At 39.2% G+C, this 19858-nt stretch overlaps 1 protein-coding gene across 7 annotated transcripts in view; it reads right to left on the reverse strand.

The window, feature by feature from the left end:
* SBF2 (SET binding factor 2) overlaps positions 1-19858 on the reverse strand; it is a 402592-nt gene that overhangs the window by 100197 nt on the left and 282537 nt on the right. For all 7 annotated transcript variants that reach the window (XM_020789925.3, XM_020789927.3, XM_020789926.3 and 4 more), the window contains one exon: positions 1202-1270. In XM_020789925.3, the coding sequence (XP_020645584.1) occupies positions 1202-1270 (69 nt within the window). The remainder of the gene's footprint in view (positions 1-1201; positions 1271-19858) is intronic.

Consider the following 19858-nt stretch of genomic DNA (forward strand, 5'->3'; position numbering starts at 1 on the left):
ATTCATATAAAGGGCAACTTAATAAATAATGGAAAGCACCTTTGAAAATTTATTAATAAATGGTTTTAGTGATAATGGATAGTAGTAGTTAAAAAAAAGACTTTAGGGAGAACCTGAAGCTACATCTCATTCTGAGATGAGTCTAAGCTTCATTTAATTTACAAGTCTCATTACAAGCACAGTGTAACTCTAGTAAATAACATGGGGAGGGGCTCTCCCCATATTCTAGTAGGTTTGATGGGGGACAGCTTTGCTTTTATTTGCTAGCTTGCTTTTCTTGGTTTGGGGGGAAAGGTTTTTTAAAAATATTGCTACTTTCCCCCCTTTCTCTGTGTTTCAGTGTTGCTTTCTCTGTTAGACTGATTTTGAAAATTTGTTATTTGTTTAATTTATTGTGCATTTATTTTGTCTATTTTGATGGGGTGTTTGGGGACTGTTTGGTTTCATTTTGGGTGTGTGTGACAGAAGTGATGGAATTTTTTGGCTGTGCCAGTGTTCACTGGACAGTGTGGATAGTGGTTGCTGTTGGATGGACATAGCTTGGGACATTTATCTCTTCTTGTCCGGATTATTTCCCCCCCGTTATACTGTTGCCTGCTTTTGGAGCAGACTGATTCTCTGTTGCATTGCCTCTGCTCTTTTGGAGTAGTTTTAAAAGATTCTTTAGGGGTTTTTTGGAGTAGTGCCAGTCCAATACAAATGGAGAAAAACCCGAAATGAAATGACCTTAGTAGTGGTCCCATTCATGTTAAACTAGAAGATAAGTGCATTAAAAACATGAACATGAAAGAGGCGCCTTCCCCCAAAAAGAATTAGAATTCAACAAATGTGAAAAGTTTCACCATGCATTTCCCTAGAAGTAATGCTTTATTCTTCCTCACAATCTGCATTCTACACCAAAAAGAGTCCAGGTGCACGGGCAATATGACTCTTGGTAATTGTTCCTTATCCGTTTCCAAATTAAAAAATAAATACTGTCTTTCATCTTCAAAACCTAAGTCTACTAGAACAGTTATCAGGAAATATAAAAATAATATGAAAAGGCAATTTAAAAGAAGCATGGAGATAAACAACTTAATTCAAATCAGCCTGAACGTCCCATGTTTCTCCTTCCATCTACATAATGCCCTCACTGTCTCTTAGGGCTGCAAAATATTGCTATATCAGCAGAAGACACAACAATATCTGATCCACAACTTACCCTATAAAAAGCAGTTGTTAGTGGAAGCAGTGGTGCAGCGATATTGTACTCTTCGGAAGTTGAGCAGTCCTGCATGTTCAAATAAAAGACAGTGAATAAATTAGAAAGTTGCAATCATTTGCTTGTATTTTCAACTTACTCTCTCAGGATTCTGCATCTATAGCTCTGTTACCCTGAAGAAACATACTCAAAAAGTATAAGAAGTGAAGGAGCTCCGTGATACTACTAAAATCTGAAGACAATGCAAGAAGAGAAACACTTCTAGTCTAGTGCTTTCAACACCTAGCCACTGTCATAAAAGAGTCTTCATCATGTTCCAATTGTAACAGCAATCATTATTCATTAATTTATTGTAACAGATTGCATTAGTGTGGCAAACCACGCGATGGTTACTGATAGCAAAAAGCCTTTAATTAATATTTATATTACTTATATTATTCACAACTAAGGACTAGAAAACAACAGTATTCACCAATAGTCTCACAATTTGAAGTTGACACAAGAAAAATAATGGATTGAACAGATGAGAAATCAGGTACATTACTCCTTCTTGGAACAGGGATGGCAAGAGCTGCATATCCAAATATCTAAGAACTCCATAAAAATCAACACAGTGCAGATAGACAGCAAATGTACATAATGAATGTACAGAAGTCACTTTGACAAGTGGATCCATTTCTTTTTACTGGGGTGCCTGGCTACCCGGAACTAGTTGTGTGGCAAATTATTATAGTACTATAGTGATTACTATAGTTTTGCTCCCCATCTATATTGGAGAAGAGAAATAAATCTGGAGGCCTTGCAGACTATTTACTGGGAAGCCACTATTTCCCCACAGTCTTTTAACTTGTGAGGGGGTCATTTATTTTAGCATGTAATAGAATTTTTTATAAAATCCAAGGATCTGGTATGTTATTGAAAAGTAGGGGGGGCTAGGGTCAGGAAAAAACACTTCAACGATCACTTTCTAAAGTTTGTTTCCAAGAAGGGTTTTTTGATGCCTAGTAAAGTATAATGGAGGGGAAAGCTGTGTCTCAGAGGGCACTTGCGATTAAGGCAGCCTCCATCTACTCACTTTTCTTCAATCTAGGTCATGCTGTCAATGTTGCTCTGTGCTGCCAACAGTTTAAGGTAGCATGCATAGCACTGGATGTCACCAATCTTAGGTGGAAAGCCTATAACAGCCAGTATCCTTTGCAATATTTACATATGCATGGAGCTTATACTGTAGAAACTGCCTTAGTAATCTGACGAGATGCTTGTCACATATGCATATGACGTTTCCTGTCAGACTGCTGCTGAAGCTTCCACAATTCCATATGTGTAAATACTGAACCTAGAACTGGCCAACATATTCCTGTAACAGGCATCTCAACCCAGTATGCAAGAATCTACTCAACTCCTTTCTCTCCCTCTATACTGCCACCCCGTATTGATCTCATTTGATGAGGTGGAATGGAAGAGTGAACTGCAAGAACCAGAATGACAAAAAGCAAAAGAAACTGTAAAGTATTTGGATTGTCACATGGTGTATTGTTTCATTTGCTTTTAAATAGAGCAGACAGAAATAGAGAGATAAAATATACCCTTGTCTGATACTTGAATCACGGAAAACATTCTGTTTCTCTATATTCTGTCCTAACACAAGCCTCTTGCCCTGAGTATAGGTTATACAGTGGTGCCTCGCTTAACGAGTGCACCGTATAGCGATGTTTCCGTATAGCGATCCCTTTTTCGGGATCGCTATACGGAAACATACCCGATCTTCGCAATGGGGAAAACCCGCATTGCGAAGATCGGGTATTGCGGCGGCCATTTTGGAGCCGCCGAACAGCTGATCAGCGGTTCCAAAATGGCCGCCGGAAGCCCGGAAATGGCTGCCGGCAGCCGTTTTCGCGCCCTGCCCTCGCTTAGCGAAGGCGCGAAAATGGCTGCCGGCACCTGGAATCCTCGCTGAACGGGTAAGTAACGAAGGTATTGGAACGCATTAAACGAAGTTTAATGCGTTCCAATACCTTTCCCCTACCCGTTTAGCGATGATTCCGTATAGCGAGGTTAATCCGGAACGGATTAACCTCGCTATACGGGGCACCACTGTATATCATGACAAACAAATGTTGCTGCCCATCTATTTCATTTAGAAGTCCCTCAATTTTTCATGATCCACACATTAAATGATTCACTGCCATTTATAGAGCACAAATCAACTTTCTTCTAAAAACAAACTATACTTAAAAAGAAACTACAACTTCAATAGTCAATATATCTGTGAAGATTCTCAGTCATCCAGGTGAGGTTATCTGGAAGTTGAGCCATGGGAACTGGACTATTTATCATGCTGCCATTTCATCTATTCTCAGAAAGATCAGGACCACACACACCAGAAAGACCACCGTTACCAACTGTTAACGACCTATGACAATGGGTGGAGAAGAATTGCAGAAGTAGAATTTTCACTTACCCCCTGTCCTTTGTCCATCTAATGAGCTTATTCAGACCAGGGGAAAGTGAAACCAAAGTGGAGGCTATATCAGGAGTCTCGTACCAACTGTCCTCAGATTGAAGAAGCTACTTGGATGAGTTGCAAAGCATTTCAACCTACAGTGCTGCCTCGCTTAACGCCGATAATCCGTTCCAGGAAAATCGCTGTTAAGCGAAAACATCGTAAAGCGAAATAGAAAACCCCATTGAAACGCATCGAAACCCGTTCAATGCGTCCCAGTGGGGTAAAAACTCACCGTCCAGCGAAGATCCTCCATACGGCGGCCATTTTCGCTGCCTGTATAGCGAGGAATCTGTCCCTAAACACAGCGGGGAGCCATTTTAATTACCCGGTGGCCATTCTGAAACCGCCGACCAGCTGTTCTAAAAACATCATTTTGTGAAGAATCGGTTCCCGAAGCAGGGAACCGATCATCGCAAAGTGAAATTCCCCCATTTAGACCATCATTTTGCGATCGCAAAAAGATCGTTGTTAAGCAGATTTGTCGTAATGCGGGCAATCGTAAAGCGAGGCACCACTGTATTAAGTGGTTGCCATGATTCAACTTCTAGTTAAAATAGTCAATGTACATTTTTTGTTTGATCTTTTGTGCTTCTTTGTTTTCTAAATCCAGTTTTAATAACCTGGTATTCTCCCCTCCATGCCTGGTACAAGTCTTTGAGCACCATATTAATTTCAAGAAAATTAATGCAATAGTCTTATAGCTACGGCCTGTCTTGGAAGAGCTGGACACTGAACCAACTTTAGCAGAAATAACAGCCTCCGGCAAGGCACCTGGGAAGGATAACATCCCAGTTGAAGTGCTGAAGTGCTGTAAAGAGATCATCACCACCGAGTTGTATGAAATCTTTTGTCTTTGCTGGAGGAGTACCACAGGATATGAAGGATGCAAACATCATCACATTGTATAAGAACAAAGGAGACAAGGGCGACTGCAGTAACTACCATGGCATTTCTCTTCTCAGTGTTGTAACGAAGCTGCTTGCCCCTGTTGTGCTGAAGAGACTCCGGGTTCTTGCAGACAGAGTCTATCCAGAATCACAGTGTGGATTTCGAGGTAATAGATCCACCACTGGCGCGGTATTCTCCCTCAGATGGTTGCAGGAGAAATGCAGGGAACAACAACAGCCACTCTTTGTGGCCTTCATAGATCTCACAAAGGCCTTTGATTTGGTTAGCAGGGATGGCCTTTTTAAAATACTTCCCAAGACTGGATGTCCACCTTAACTCCTTAACATCATCAGGTCCTTCCATGAGGGAATGAAAGGCACTGTAGTTTTTGATGGCTCAACATCAGATCCCTTTGATATCCGAAGCAGAGTGAAACAGGGCTGTGTCCTTGTACCAACCCTTTTTGGGATCTTTTTGCTGTCATGCTGAAGCATGCCTTTGGAACTGCAACAGAAGGTGTCTATCTCTGGACTAGAACAGATGGAAAGCTCTTTAATCTCACTAGATTGAGAGCAAGGACCAAAGTCCAACTGAAATGTATGCGGGACTTCCTCTTTGCCGATGATGCAGCTATTGTTGCCCACTCTGCTGAAGACCTCCAATAACTCATGAATCATTTTAGCAAGGCCTGCCAAGACTTTGGACTAACAATCAGCTTGAAGAAAACACAAGTCATGGGCCAGGGTGTAGACTCACCTCCATCTATTACCATCTCTACACAAGAATTGGAAGTTGTTCATAACTTTGTGTACCTTGGCTCAATGATCTCTGACACACTCTTTCTAGATGTCAAGCTAGATAAACGCATTGGCAAAGCAGCTACCATGTTCTCTAGAGTCTAGACTTACAAAGAGAGTATGGCTTAATAAGAAGCTGATGGCATATATCAAGATCCAGTTCTACAGAGCCTGTGTCCTGAACACACTCCTGTACTGCAGCGAGTCCTGGATCCTTTGTGCATGGCAGGTGAGGAAGCTGAACATGTTCCATATGCATTGTCTCCAATGCTTTTTTGGTATCACCTGGCAGGACAAAGTTCCAAAGAGAGGAGTCCTAGAATGAGCTGGAAATTTTAGCGTGCATACATTACTGAAACAGTGACATCTACGTTGGCTCATGTAAGTCATGAGAATGGCTGATGGTCGGATTCCAAAAGATCTCCTGTATGGAGAATTAGTGCAGGGAAAGCACCACAGAGGGAGACCACGGCTGTGATACAAGGACATCTGCAAGTGGGATCTGAAGGCCCTAGGAATGGACCTCAGCAGATGGGAAACCTTGACATCCAAGCATTCTGCCTGGAGGCAGGTGGTGCATTACGGCCTCTCCCAATTTGAAGAGACACTTGTCCAGCATGCTGAGGCAAAGAGGCAGTCCTGAAAGCAGCAAAATCAGGGAGCAGGACAGGGGACAGTTTGTGTTTGTCTACAGCGTGGAAGGGTCTGTCACTCCTGAATTGGCCTCCTCAGCCATACCAGACACTGTTCTAAGTCACAGTCTCTTGAGATTGAAGGATGCCTAATCTAATCTAGTCTAATCTAATCGCACTCATTGGTGTCTCTCTTCTTGGAATATGCATTAAACATTTCCAATCTGTGGGCCACTGTTTTGTTTCCATATCTGTTGCCATATTCTTGTTAGAATTTTGATAGATTCAGTCTCTATAAATTGAAACATCTCAGTGTTCCATCAGTTTCTGATTATTTATTTCTTCTAGCTGCTTATTTAAATTGCTTGTATAATTACAGATAATCCACAATTTATATCAAGAATTAAAGTTTATACATTGGTTGCACTGCACTGGTTCCTTTGCAACCAGCTATAGCAATTTTCGACATACCCAGAGAGAGGATATTATACAGGCCATTCCAAGATCATTAACAGCAAAAGCTGCCCCACTCAGGAGACAGGAGAGGTTTTTAATTTCCACCCCATCTCTGCTGAGGCCTGAAGAGCAATAAGAGGAGATTCAAACTTCTGCACATCTCTGTTTACATATGTATACTCAAGGATGTCTGCATACGTGCTACCACTGCCTCCCAGGTGACACCAGATGGAGCCCTCAAAGTTGAGAGAATTGTACACACCTGGTTTAGGTTAATGGCAAAAGCCATACTAGTGTCAAAGAAAAGAGCACTGCAAAACAAAATTTAAAATACATTTGATTTTGATCTCTGCATACATTTTGAAAAGTTGATGGAACTGCCAATAATGCAGCTCAGGTTTTTCCAAAGTGAATATCAATCAAAAATTTGCAAACCAAATAGAAGTCATCATCCAGTTACAATAAAAAAGAAACATGAATTTGTGTGCATTTTACAGTTTAAAAATGCATGTTGCATATTTATTGTTAATGAAGAAAGATACAATGCTTTTAATCACATTTTTAGAAGCAACTAACTGCTGTTACAATGAATGGTTGAACCAGAGAGAACTAGAAACCATGAAAAGAAACAAGTAAAGATTTGGATAGATAAAAGTGTTATGCACTTCACCCATCCTCTCTCTGCCTATTTCACAAAGGGAACACCATCTGCCCTTATGCTGTGACTATACAGTGGGGTCTTGACTTACAAACTTAATCCGTATTGGACGGCAGTTTGTAAGTCGAAAAGTTTGTAGGTCGAATCTGCATTTCCCATAGGAACGCATTGAAAACCATTTAATCCGTATCTGCTCTTTTCCGTCCATAGAAACTAATGGGAAGCTGCTATTCCGCCTTCTGCCACTAGAGGGGGATATTTTTCTTTTTTTTCCCCCTTAGGTCAAGAAAACGAAGCCAATTTTAAAGCATGTTTTAAGCATGTTGTGCTGATTTTTTCAGCACAAAGACACACAGGCAGGAGTCTGGAATTCACACCTCAGCCTTTTTAGGTGCTGAGCAAGCCTCCGGAAGCCTCTTCAGAGCCAGCCAATCAGCTGTTAAGCGGGGAGAGGGGGGCAGGAGCAGAGAAAAGCACCAAATGGTTGCCAGGCTCCCTTCTGGTGTGGGCTTTCAGCTGTTTGGTGCTCTTTTTCCTGCAGTTCGGGGGCTACCAAGGCCTGGTAAGTGACTTTGTTTTATTTATTTTTAAGTTTCTGACCCTTTTTTCCCCTCCAGAAGCCTCTAAGGGGAGGGAGGAACACTTTTTTCCTGTTCGTAACTCGAGGGAGGTTCGTATGTCGAATCCTTATTTCCCTATCGGGCAGGTTCGTAAGTTGAATTGTTTACAAGTAGGGTCGTTCATAAGTCGAGACCCCACTGTACATCATAATAAACCAAGGAACCAGGCTTACTACGAGTGAGCAGCTTGCTACTACATATTGTTTAACTCTCTCACGGTGGAAGTACATAAAAGCAAAAGATGGATTCCTTTTCTGGTTTGCAGGAAGAGAAACAGACCACAGAAGGATAAACATTTGCTTTGCACAGCACAATAATGTGTGTTTTCATTCTACAAGTAGAATTACTGGGAAGTGTGCACAAGTGGCTATATAAACTGTAGATAATAAACCAAAGTTTCTGCAGATCTCTGGTTTAACATGACATCTAAACTCTTCCAATAACTGTTATCTTCCTTTCCACTTTGATACATTTATTGAAGAATCAAAACAGAGGGGAGTTCAAAAGCAGTTAGCTACTTTAAAATATAATGAACAAAAATATAAATAATTATCAGGAGTATGTTTGGGTTTTTTTTTAAAAAAGAGAAACCGCAAATAAAGTGGAGGAGGAAGTTTGGTAAGAGAATAATAGAGAAAGTGGCAAGTGAATATATGTTAAAGTTAACATCTCCAGGTGACAGTGTCTGTAAACCATCCAGGAAATGAAGATAGTAAAGAGACAGAGCATTATTCTACAGTAGATGGTAAGTCACTACCTTGGCATTGGACTGTACTTCCCATCCTCCCCAACCAGAATGGCCAATGGTCAACATTGCCTGCTGAGACACTGAGGATTGTGACACAAGTAAAAGTGTTAGGAACAGATAGTATTTTGGGAAATCTACAATGCAAGATAAAAGCGGGGGATAGATGGAAACAGCATAGTAGAGAAGCAGATAGATATAAAGAAACAAAGGTTTCATGCAGAAAAATGCTGAAGACAATTTTTTTTGATTGAAGTGCAGTGGCTCAGCTAGAGGCAGTGATAAATCATAGCTCAGTACTATGGGAAAGAATCTTGATGAGCCAAGGGCTCACATGCTCTCCTACCTCACACAACATCGACACTGGAAACATAATGGAAACATAAGATACGGATTTTGACTTTTGTCATTACATTTTTAAAAAGACTAAATGTGGTTAGTTTAAACCACAAAATATGGAAACAAGCCAGGATCAAATCATAATAATAGCAAGTACTGTATGTTATGACATGCAGTATCTCACTGTATGGGAACCCAAAGCATACGCAGTGGTTTCCATAATTAGAAAAGAGATTAACACATAGGGAAAGGCAGTGGTAAAGAGAGGAAAAACCCTTTCATGTTAATTTCATGCCAAGAAGGCTTAATAACCACCCAACTGCCACACACACAAACATGTCCTCTTTCTCTAAATCACTCTCTATATTTCCTTTCAGAGTACCAAGTTCATAAGCAATTTCAGGGGTGGCAATATTATATACATCTAAGGGATCCACTCAAAAATCACATCTGAAATAATGGTTATTTTCTAACACAGGGGACAGTCTAACCAATGTTTAACATTTAAAAATGTTTCATTTACTGTAGGTTATATGTGGTAAATTTTAAAAGGATAGGTAAACAGATAGGAGGCAAACAAGAAAAACATGCATATGCCAAAGAAAGAATGTAAGAGCATAAAACTGGAATGACAAAAGAGAAGTCAAAGCACTGAGCTTCCAGAATACATAACATAAACAAAATGAAACTAAAACTTTTTTGTGTTCTGTATACAGTTCATCTCATACATCATTCTGGAAATTTTCATTGTCTTTTGATATACTTTGATTTCACTTCCCAGAATCTGAGCTAAAAAGTACAAATTATAGGAGATAATCAGGCCTGTCTTCAAAATACATGTTATGCCATTGTAATAGTTAGGGTTATGCATTTTGGATTCGTTGGACTACAAATCCCAAAGTTCACCTTGCAGGGCTCACCTACAGGACCCAGACCTTAAAATAATAATAATAATGTGCCAGCAAGTCACTTCTGACTTATGGCAACCCTTTTCAGGGTTTTCCAGGTAAAGAACAGAAGTAGATTGACTTCCTTTCTTCTGGGAGCAGCCTAGGAGTGTGCAGCTTTCCCAAGGCCATGCAGATTGGCTCTACCTGCAGGCAGCACAATGGGGAACTCAACTTCTAACCTCTGGCTCCACAGACAGACACTTTAATTGTGCTCATGTGAAAAAAAACACACACTCATGCCTTGGATAGGATTATCTCTTTTTTAAAACAGTTTTTGCCTGATCAGTAAACTTTAGCAATAGAAACCATGTATCGTGGGTAACTCCATAGCACTTCAGGCCTAGCAGTTGAAATCAGTGATAATGCCTCAACATATCAGGCAAAAACAAATAAAAAAAGACAAAAATTTTAATATGAGCTTTTTATATTTTAATATGAGCTTTTGTGGACAAATCCACTTTCTCAGTCCACAAAAGCTTACAATAAAATATAGCATTTGGTCTTTAAAGTTCCACAACATTTTTGTCTTATTTATTTTTGGGGGTTTTGTTTTGTTTTGCCCGATATGCTAGCACAGACTAACTCAGCTACCTCTTCTAAAACACTTCAACACATTAATTTGCCACAATTATAGAAAAGATTTGTTAATTTTCCTTTCTTTTCTTACCAAAGAAAAAATAACAATAAAGCATAACAGAATCATTTCCTCCATTTCACATCAGTATCATTACTATGCAACATTACAGCACAATACTAATGAGCCTAAAGAGTCTTGTTTTAACTTTTCCCTTAAAGACACTGATAAACACAAGAATGACATCCCCTGCATTTCAGCACATCTGAGTTTCTTTAGCACGAATGCCATGCATGTTTCTGAAAACTGTCATGAGGCCCATAGCAATAAAGTTCAGCAATACACACGCTGTAATCTTTTCCCAAGGAAATGGTTGGGATGCCAAGATGCCTTTTGACTTTTATTTCACAGCAGGATTTCATTCGCTGCAAGTCTGTCCAAACCTTAAACTACACCATCTGCAATATACTAGCTGATACTCGAATTTGTAGAGATACTTTACTGACTTTTTAAAATTTAAATTGTAGGATCCTTTATAAAACTTGACAAATTAGCTCCTGATCACATGGAAAACTAGGTTACTTGGAAGTCACTTAATTAGTGTATGGATTGGAGTGGGAAGAACCACGGTGGACATAAGAAAGTGGGGTTTTCACTCTGACACAGTCCTCTCTGAGTATGGAGAACAGACAGCTTTGCACTTGTGTTAGTCTACTATATGCTCCTCAACATGTATTATGGAAGATCTGGTGTTAGCTGCCCTCAAAGCCCCTGGTGTTGATTGTTATCGGGCAAAAATAACCTATCATCCTTATCTAACCTTTACAAATTTATTTTTGTAAAGCAATTTGCATTTTACATGTGTTTGTATACAGGCTATCACCAAATTATATTTTGCACACTATTAATTGTATTGTGGTCTTCTGACATGAAGAAAGAAAGAAGGATGAGCAGAAACAAAGGATTAGGAATTAACAGGGCAACTAATTTATAAGAGTTCTCAATTTGACATCCAAGATCACTGGGTAACACTTCAGCAATAACTGCAAAAGAACTGGGAAATACTTTGAAAATGAGCTTGCAGAAAGACCAATGTGAAATATTTCTTAAATACCTGCAACGTTGCAGTGTGATTCTATTAGCAATAAGTCCAAATAAACAACCCTGGGATAGGCAGAACTGGGGGAGAGGAGAATTACCTTCCTGGAAAATTACTCTTTTGTTATTGTTTTTTAAAGAAAAAATGCACAGGTACGCAAACAAGACTTTGACATAATCATATCAAATGAACAGAAACACTGATAAAATGAAAATAAAGTGACAAGAATTAAAATGTCTCCCTACACACAACATCCCGTTAATTCCCAAACAGTTTTTCCTTCAAAAAAGAATCCCAAAACAGTCAGCAACATAACAGGCTACAGTAACAAATCAACTTTGGAGATTCAGTCATAAGTTGTATAACACATTATTTTTTAAAAGTGATGTTGTAAGTTCTGCTTCCTGGAGACCTGCTCAGCTTCAACTAAGGTTACTGTTGCATGTTCCTTCACATTGTACAGTACTTTGGTGTTACATGTGTTCTAGTCCTATTCTGAAGGCGAAAAATGGCATCTCTTCACCACTTTTGACACTCTTAATTTGACACTGTGCCAAAAACTTCTGCTTTTAATTTATAGGTAGATCAAAAATATAAATAAAGTGAAAGGAATATTTTAAGAACTGAAGAAATAATTACAAAACTTGTTAGAAGATAAGGATATCCAAGCATCTGGGAGGGAAATTACTAACAAAGGGTCCTTGGGCACCTTTAAGATCAAGTAGACTGCAGTCCATGAAAGTTTATGTCAAATAACACTTATTAGTCTTAAAATTGCCACAGGACTCTTTGTTGTTTTTGCTGCAACAGACTTGACAACAGTCATTTGAGCAGTTTGTTCGATACTCTAAATCATCTCAGCTATCAGCTATATACCTGTGTATTAAGCATGTTTATTCTCCAGATGAATATAGATTTCCAACCACAAAAATGCAAAGCTCACATAGTTTTGATTAGCACACATCAGGAGTTTCTGTATTTAATTTATTCTTTTTAAAACAGCCAACCAACTATAGAGAAATAAAGAGACAATTCCACTAGTTACTCTTCTTACTTAATCCTTTTGGAAGTGGACTATCCACTAGTCATAGTACTTTATTTTTTATGTCCACAGTTTCCCTCTGCATCTGTTGTACGCCATTGGCCTACAAAAGCATACAGTGGTGCCTCGACTTACAAACTTAATTAGTTCTGGAACTACAGTCATAACTCGAAATGGTCATAAGTCAAAGCACTATTTCCCATAGGAATGCACTGAAATGCAATTAATCCGTTTCGTCCAAAGAAATAAAATCACACCCTCCCCCCCAAAAAACACTGCAAGACCCATCAGAAATGTGATTAATCTATTCTGGCCGAAGGAAAACACACCCAGAAAAGCAAACAAACACTGGAAGACCCATCGGAAACACGATTGATCTGTTCCAGCCGAAGGGGAAAACCCCCCGAAAAGCAAACAAACACTGCAAGACCCACTGGAAATGCAAAAGAAAAAAAACCAAAAAGCAAACAGAGAGAGCAAGACCCATCGGAAATGCAAAAAAAAAACAAAAAACAAAAAAAACCATTTGCCACCAATGGTTAGCAATTTGAATTCCCTGCCTTTTCCCCCTGTCTTTTTCTGTTCGTAAATCGAAGCTCCAGTCACAAGTAGAAGCAAAATTTTGCAGCCGGAGCTGGTCATAGCTCGAAATGGTTGTATGTCAGGACATTCTTAAGTCAAGGCACCACTATATTTTGAACCCATTTTTATTTTTCTGCATATCTACAAACATGTATTTTAGTTTAAAGTCCCAACTGAGGAAGTCATTAATATTGCACATGTATAGAAAGAACACAAATTATCACTGTACAGATTGTAGGTAAGAAGAGACAGAAGAACGTGTGTTATAGCAACATTTGAAGAAGAAACAGGACAATTATATAAAAGTACAAATGAAATCAAGGATTTGACACATTTCTTTAATACTTTGAATAAAGTTCATGTGTTGCTGGAGACTTGAATTCATTTAAAGTAGCAAAAGATTCCTGTACCAGTTTTAGAAATAGGCCAAAATCCTCTTGCATAAAGTTATATCCACACAAGCTGATGGCATCATCAGCCATGGGCTTTTATTGCTGATTTAAAATCTCCTATTCCACCTTTTCAGATTCTGGGCCTCCATCAGGATCCCTTTTGACTGGAGAGGGTCAGAATGGGGTTGAGGGAGCCTTTAATGACCCACAATCACTGCCACTACTCCTGTTTCTGGGATTGCGACTGTTAGAAGTGATTTGGCAGCATTATAAGGCTTCCGCCATGTGAAGGAGGAGTCATCAGTGTGCCGTCCTCAACGATTCAGACTACTGAGGAGGACCGAGGATGTGTGGAAGGGATCTTAGTAGAGATAGAGAAGGATGAGAGAGAGGAGAGGAAAACATTGGAGGTTTGTTTGGTGGAAGATAGAGGAGAGGAGTTAGAGCTCATCGTGTGGGAGGAGATTATAAAAGAGGGGGAAGAGGCGCGAAATTTCAGAGTGGTAACAGGCAAGAAAGCGAGAAACACAAAAGAAAAAGCAGTACATGCAGGAGGTGAGGAGGAGTTAGATGAGTTTCAGAAATTGACAAAGGAGTTTCAGAACCTGAAGACTGGCAGTGGTTTGCTCCCAGACCCTCCTATGGCTAAGTCAGACAACGCGAGGTTGGAACCACTGGAATGGACAGGAGGGAGGGAGGTGATAAGCCCCAGTCCCAGTTTCAACCAACCACCATGCGAAGGGGACTGGGCGAGACACCCTTGCTGTGGCACGGTTTGCACAGTGCAGAGCAAGCCCTTATGAGCGATGACGGATCGGGAGCGCTTTGGTCCGGCCCTGATATAAGGAGCGACATTTTTACTCCAGATGTAAAGGTTCGCAGTTATAAGGTTTTGCCAGAATTGAGTATGTTGGACCCATATGAAGCAGTTGATGTTGCGGTTGGAAAAAATAAAAAAGGACTCTGTTAAACTTCTGAAAACGCCTCCAACCTTCATTCCCGTCCAAACAAAGGGACCGCCTTCGGCTCAAGGAGAACCTGATTACTCCCCACATCACAAGGCTCCCAATGATCTGCTCAGGCCAAAAGAGATTTTGAGGGAGCTTTGGAACCCAGAGGTAGTGGTAGGTGGAACAGGAGCTTTTAATGATCTATAAAAACTTATGGCTGATGACATCATCAGCTTGCATGAGTATAACTTCACGTAAGAAAGTTTTGAACATAGAATCACAGAGGTATAGAGCTGGAAAGGATCCCAAGGGTTACCAAATTCAACCTTGCTGAAGCACAAAACCATAAGAAGAAAGATAGGATAGCCCAGGTTTTTTGCAAATATTATTTTTAAACAAATAAATTAAAACAACAGTGAAACATGGCTACCCAATGTTTGTTTAAAAACCTCCAGTGAGAAAAGCTGATCTCCTTCTGAAGTGCTGTTTCACTGTTTAACAGCTTCTGTTGTCATCAAGATGCTTCTAATGTTAAATTAAAAACCTATTTTCCTATAATTTGAATACATTAGCTCGGCTGTTGCCCTTTGGAACCATAGGGGGAAAAGCATGCTCTGTCTTCTATACGGCAACCCTTCAAATGTTTGGAGATAACTATCATACCAACTATATACCTTTTCTAAATATACCCAGGTGCTTCAACCTTTTCTCATGGAACACATCCTTTACTACATTGCCTTCCTTCCTCTGGAAATGTTCCAGCTTGTTGACATTCTTCAGTTGGGATGCCCAGAACTGGACACAATATTCCAGATGCAGACTGAACAAAGCAGGACAGAATGGTGTTATCACTTTCCTTGCTCTTCTCTCAGTTCTAGTGATGTGGTTTACTATTGCTTTAGTACTTTTTTCAGCAGAATCATATTGTTGACTAATATTTAACTTGCGATCCACAAAGACCCCTAGATCCTTTTCACAGGTACTACTACTAAGTCAGGTGGCACCCATCCTGTGTTGTGCATGGGATTTTTTCCTGCTTAAATATAGAACTTTGTATTTTTCCTTGTTGAAAATAATCTGGCTGGTTTTGGCCCTGTTCCCAATCTGTGAAATTAATGATAAATCCTGAATTTTTCCTTTGCATTTGAAGAAAATTGTTGCTACACCTCCCAGTTTGGCGTTACCCACATATTTGATGAACATCTCTTTTACTCTTCCATCCATGTCATTTAAAACAACAACAGGTCCAGCAACTGAACTCTGCAACACTTCATTGATCATTTCTCTCCAGGATGAAGAAGAAACCACTGAGTAATATTCTTTATCTATGGCCCATCAAGGCATACAATTAATCCCCACGAAGTTGATTTTGCAACAACTTATTTAATGTAATAAATATGATTTCTGTAAGAAGGGGAAAAGCCTCTTCTCTGTCACTGCAGAACAAAAAATGAATCATCATGACTTCTGTAAGAGAAGGAGCACAAAGTTCTAATTTTTTTACTTGTTAAATTTGAGGAGTGAACACATGTGAATAGTGAGTGATTCAAACATATCTTGCTGTCTCACATATTCAGCTATTTTAATGATTCACAGGAACCATTAAAATAAAGCAACATTTTCTGCCACACTTATATTTTATTTGTAACAATGGCTCTGGCCAAAGTGTAAATCCAGAAATAACACAGACAATTTCAGTGATTCAAGCCTGGCCTGGAGCAAAGTAAGGCTTTTCTGATGCTGTCTAAGGTGACATTTGTGACTTGCTTTAGACATTAGAAGGGACACAAATGTTTCAGACAGTTCAGTTGAAAATCAGTATATTTCCTTCCAAAGTTCTGCATGAAAGGAAAATATCAGATAGAGAGGAAGAAATTACGTATGTAATTATGAGAAACAACCTTACGTCTGCCTGTGGCAATAACCATGGTGAAGATACAATTGTTCAGAGCTTCTAGAAAAAGGGCAGTAATTCCAAGCCCTTTCCATAGACAATGATTTGGAGCCACAACATTCTCAGTTTCCCTCCAGGAATGGTAATACAGAGCTGCTGGAACATGGGCAGCCAACAGCAGAGGGTACAAAAGATAACTGTAAATGGAAGAATTTTTGCCACCTCCCAGAGGAGATGTATAGTGGCAGTAAATGACTCTCTACTGAGGGGGAAAGAGGCAGCAGTTTGTAGTCTTGACAAGATGTCCTGGGAGGTTTGAAAATCCAAGATGGGAATTTGTCAAGATTACTCAATCTCACTAATCATCGGTGTATGAACTCTTAGAAATAGTGTGATTTCTATGACCAAGAATGAGTTTCTTAAAAACAAGTCACACCAAACTAATCTTATCTGTTTTTCCAATAGTCACAAGACAGGCAGATGAGGAAATATGTTATGTACAAAATGTGTCTTGGTTTCAGCAAGGCTTTTGATATGATGCCTACTGACCTTCTTATAGCCATGTTGGTAAAAAGTACTCTACACAATGCTACTGTTAGGTGGATTTGTATCAGGCTAAAGGACTATTCCCAGAGAGTGCTCATAGATTATTCCTCATCATCCTGGACAGAAGTGACAATTGAGAGTTCTGTCCTGGGCCCAGGTTTGCTCCACATCTTTATAAATGACTTGGATGAAGATTTGAAGGAAATGCTTTTCAAATTTTAGAAGACAATGCAACTGAAGGGAACTAATTAGAGACACAGATTTTAACTTACATTATGCCGTTCATTCTTGGTTTTAGAGTTTTGAAAGAGGCTTGCCAATCTACTCCTTTTACAAAATACAAGTTGCATAGTTTTCCTCTGATTTTAATACCATCACAGTTGATATGTATGATGTATGATTTGGTTGCAGAAGCCAATTTAATGTTTATTTTGTTTTTATAATCTATATAAAGAATACATTTCATTCTTTATTGACATTTTAAATCTTATCTGGAAGGGATAGGCAAGTTTAGCTTCTAAAAATAATCTATACAAAGAAAACATTTCATTCTTTATTAACATTCCATATCTTTACTAAGATTTGCATGCTGCTTCAAGTGTTAAGTGAAATGAATAAAACACATACTTCTACTTTATATGGTGAGCAGGAATTTATTGCTATTTTACAGTAATTTCAGCACAACTCCTTTCAATAAATCTTATGTACCTAGAAGATTTTCCGTTTAGTATTAGTTTTCAAGGCCCAGGCAAAAAACCTACGGAGCAAGCAACTTACAGAAGTCTGGGGGCCACACATGGACACTTGAATTCCTCCACATGGCATCCAAAACTTAAAAAGAAATAATGAAAAATGGCACCTCAGGCATCGTAAGGCAGGAGGACAATTTTGCCACGATTTCAACTTTTTCCTGATTTGACCTCCCTGAAAAAAGAAGTTTTTGTTCTTGTTTTTCAAAATAGGAAATGACTGGAACGTATTTTGGGTGGTAGGGTGGAACCATTCTTTTAAACTTAGGATGCAATGTAATCTGCAGAGCTGGAAGGAACCCTGTAGATCACTGAGTCCAGTCCCTGTCAAGCAGGCCCAGTGGGGAATTGAACTTTCAACCTCTGGCTCCGGCAGAGACATGAACCCCTGAGCTTAACCAGCAGTTCCATCAATAAAACAATTTTTTTCTGGTTTAATCCTCAACTGCATAGTCCAATGTGAACTTCCTTTTTAAAAAACTTTAACTTTTATCGATACTGTTTGACTAAAATTATGTTGTATTCGCAAAAGCTTTCACGGCCGGGATCTAATGGTTGTTGTGGGTTTTTCGGGCTCTTTGGCCGTGTTCTGAAGGTTGTTCTTCCTGGAAGAACAACCTTCAGAACACGGCCAAAAGAGCCCAAAAAAACCACAACAACCATTAAAATTATGTTCATGTTTCTTCATAAAGGCATACAAGTTTTTAAAAGGAAATTAAAGCATCAAAGTTTTATTTTACTAAAGACAACTGAAATCTCTTTTAAATGATCCTTGAATGTTTGGTAAATTGTAACACGGTGCAATATAATGGTGTAATTAATTTGCCCATTAATCAGCAGGGATTTGGGGAGTCAGCTTCTCTCTAAGTTCAAATGATTCAAATGGACCTACTCTTGTTGTGCTTTATAATAGTAAAACAGAATAGGTCCCTTTGACTCAATAGAATTTACAGAGAAGTTAACTCATCAAATCTCCAGTAATTCAATGTCCTACTCTAGTGCAACTTACTATGCTAATCAACAGGATTTAAGCTATTATACAGTACTAAACAGATGTCATAACACTACCAAACATGATAGAAATGTAACTACAGTACTACAACTAAAAATTAAACATGATACTCACTGCTTATGTGTTTTTATCTATTTACATAATACAGTTTTTTTAAAACCAAGTGTGTTGCTAAAGAAACTACATATTACCAAGGAAAACAAGGAGTAGTACTGCAAGGATTTCATTAAAAAAATCTAATTTAGAATATATAGTAAGGATTGAAATCGAAACAGCTATCTTGGCCATGCTCCTCTTTTCATAAATAGCATGCAGAATTAGAGTCATGTATGTTTGGACCTGGAGTAAGACCATTACATTATTTCCCTTCATGTGATCAGCAGCATCATTTTAATTCAATATATGCAAAGTCTTTTTGCATAAAGCACTGAGCAACTACGTATGAGACTTTTAGACTTCTTGAACTCCAGCTCCCAGAATTTTCCAGGAATTCTCCCAGCCAAAATTCTGGGGTCCAATCAAAAAATGAAAGGCCTTATAGGTTCCTTCAGACATTTTGTCCCTGTGAAAAAGACAAAAGAAATTGCTGGAGGGATAAACTCCAAGGCAGCTGCAAAGGATTAGAAGACTGGTAGTCTCTCTGTTCATTAGGGTTAGTAACGGTACCTCTCAAAAATATACAAGTCTGCAGTTGCCGCAGAGTTTAGCTCCCACACCACCCATTTTCTCTGGTAAACTGCTGACCTGCTAACCCTATTTGTACAGTGGGGTCTTGACTTGAGAACTTAATCTGTATTGGAAGGCGGTTCTCAAGTCAAAAAGTTCTCAGGTCAAATCTGCATTTCCCATAGGAATGCATTGAAAACCATTTGATCCGTATCTGCTCTTTTCCGTCCATAGAAAATAATGGGAAGCTGCTATTCCGCCTTCGACCACTGGAGGGGGATATTTTGTTTCTTTTTTTCTTAGGTCAAGAAAGGTTCAGGGAAGGCAGGGAAAATACAGTCCAGGCAGTACAGTACCAGGCAGTCTGAAGACTGTCTCCCAATCCACTCTCTAAACGCTGGGAGGAGTGAGGAAGCAGACAGGCACCCTTTTCACTGGCCAACACTTAACTGAAAGTTCACATTTTGCACTTTCCCTGCCTCCCACATGGTTTTTTTTCAGTTCTTAACTCAAATCTAAGTACTTAAGTCAAGTCAATATTTTCCTATGAGAGTGGTTCT

This window comes from Pogona vitticeps, chromosome 1 (genome assembly GCF_051106095.1).
Source record: "Pogona vitticeps strain Pit_001003342236 chromosome 1, PviZW2.1, whole genome shotgun sequence".
Classification (NCBI taxonomy): Eukaryota; Metazoa; Chordata; class Lepidosauria; order Squamata; family Agamidae; genus Pogona; species Pogona vitticeps.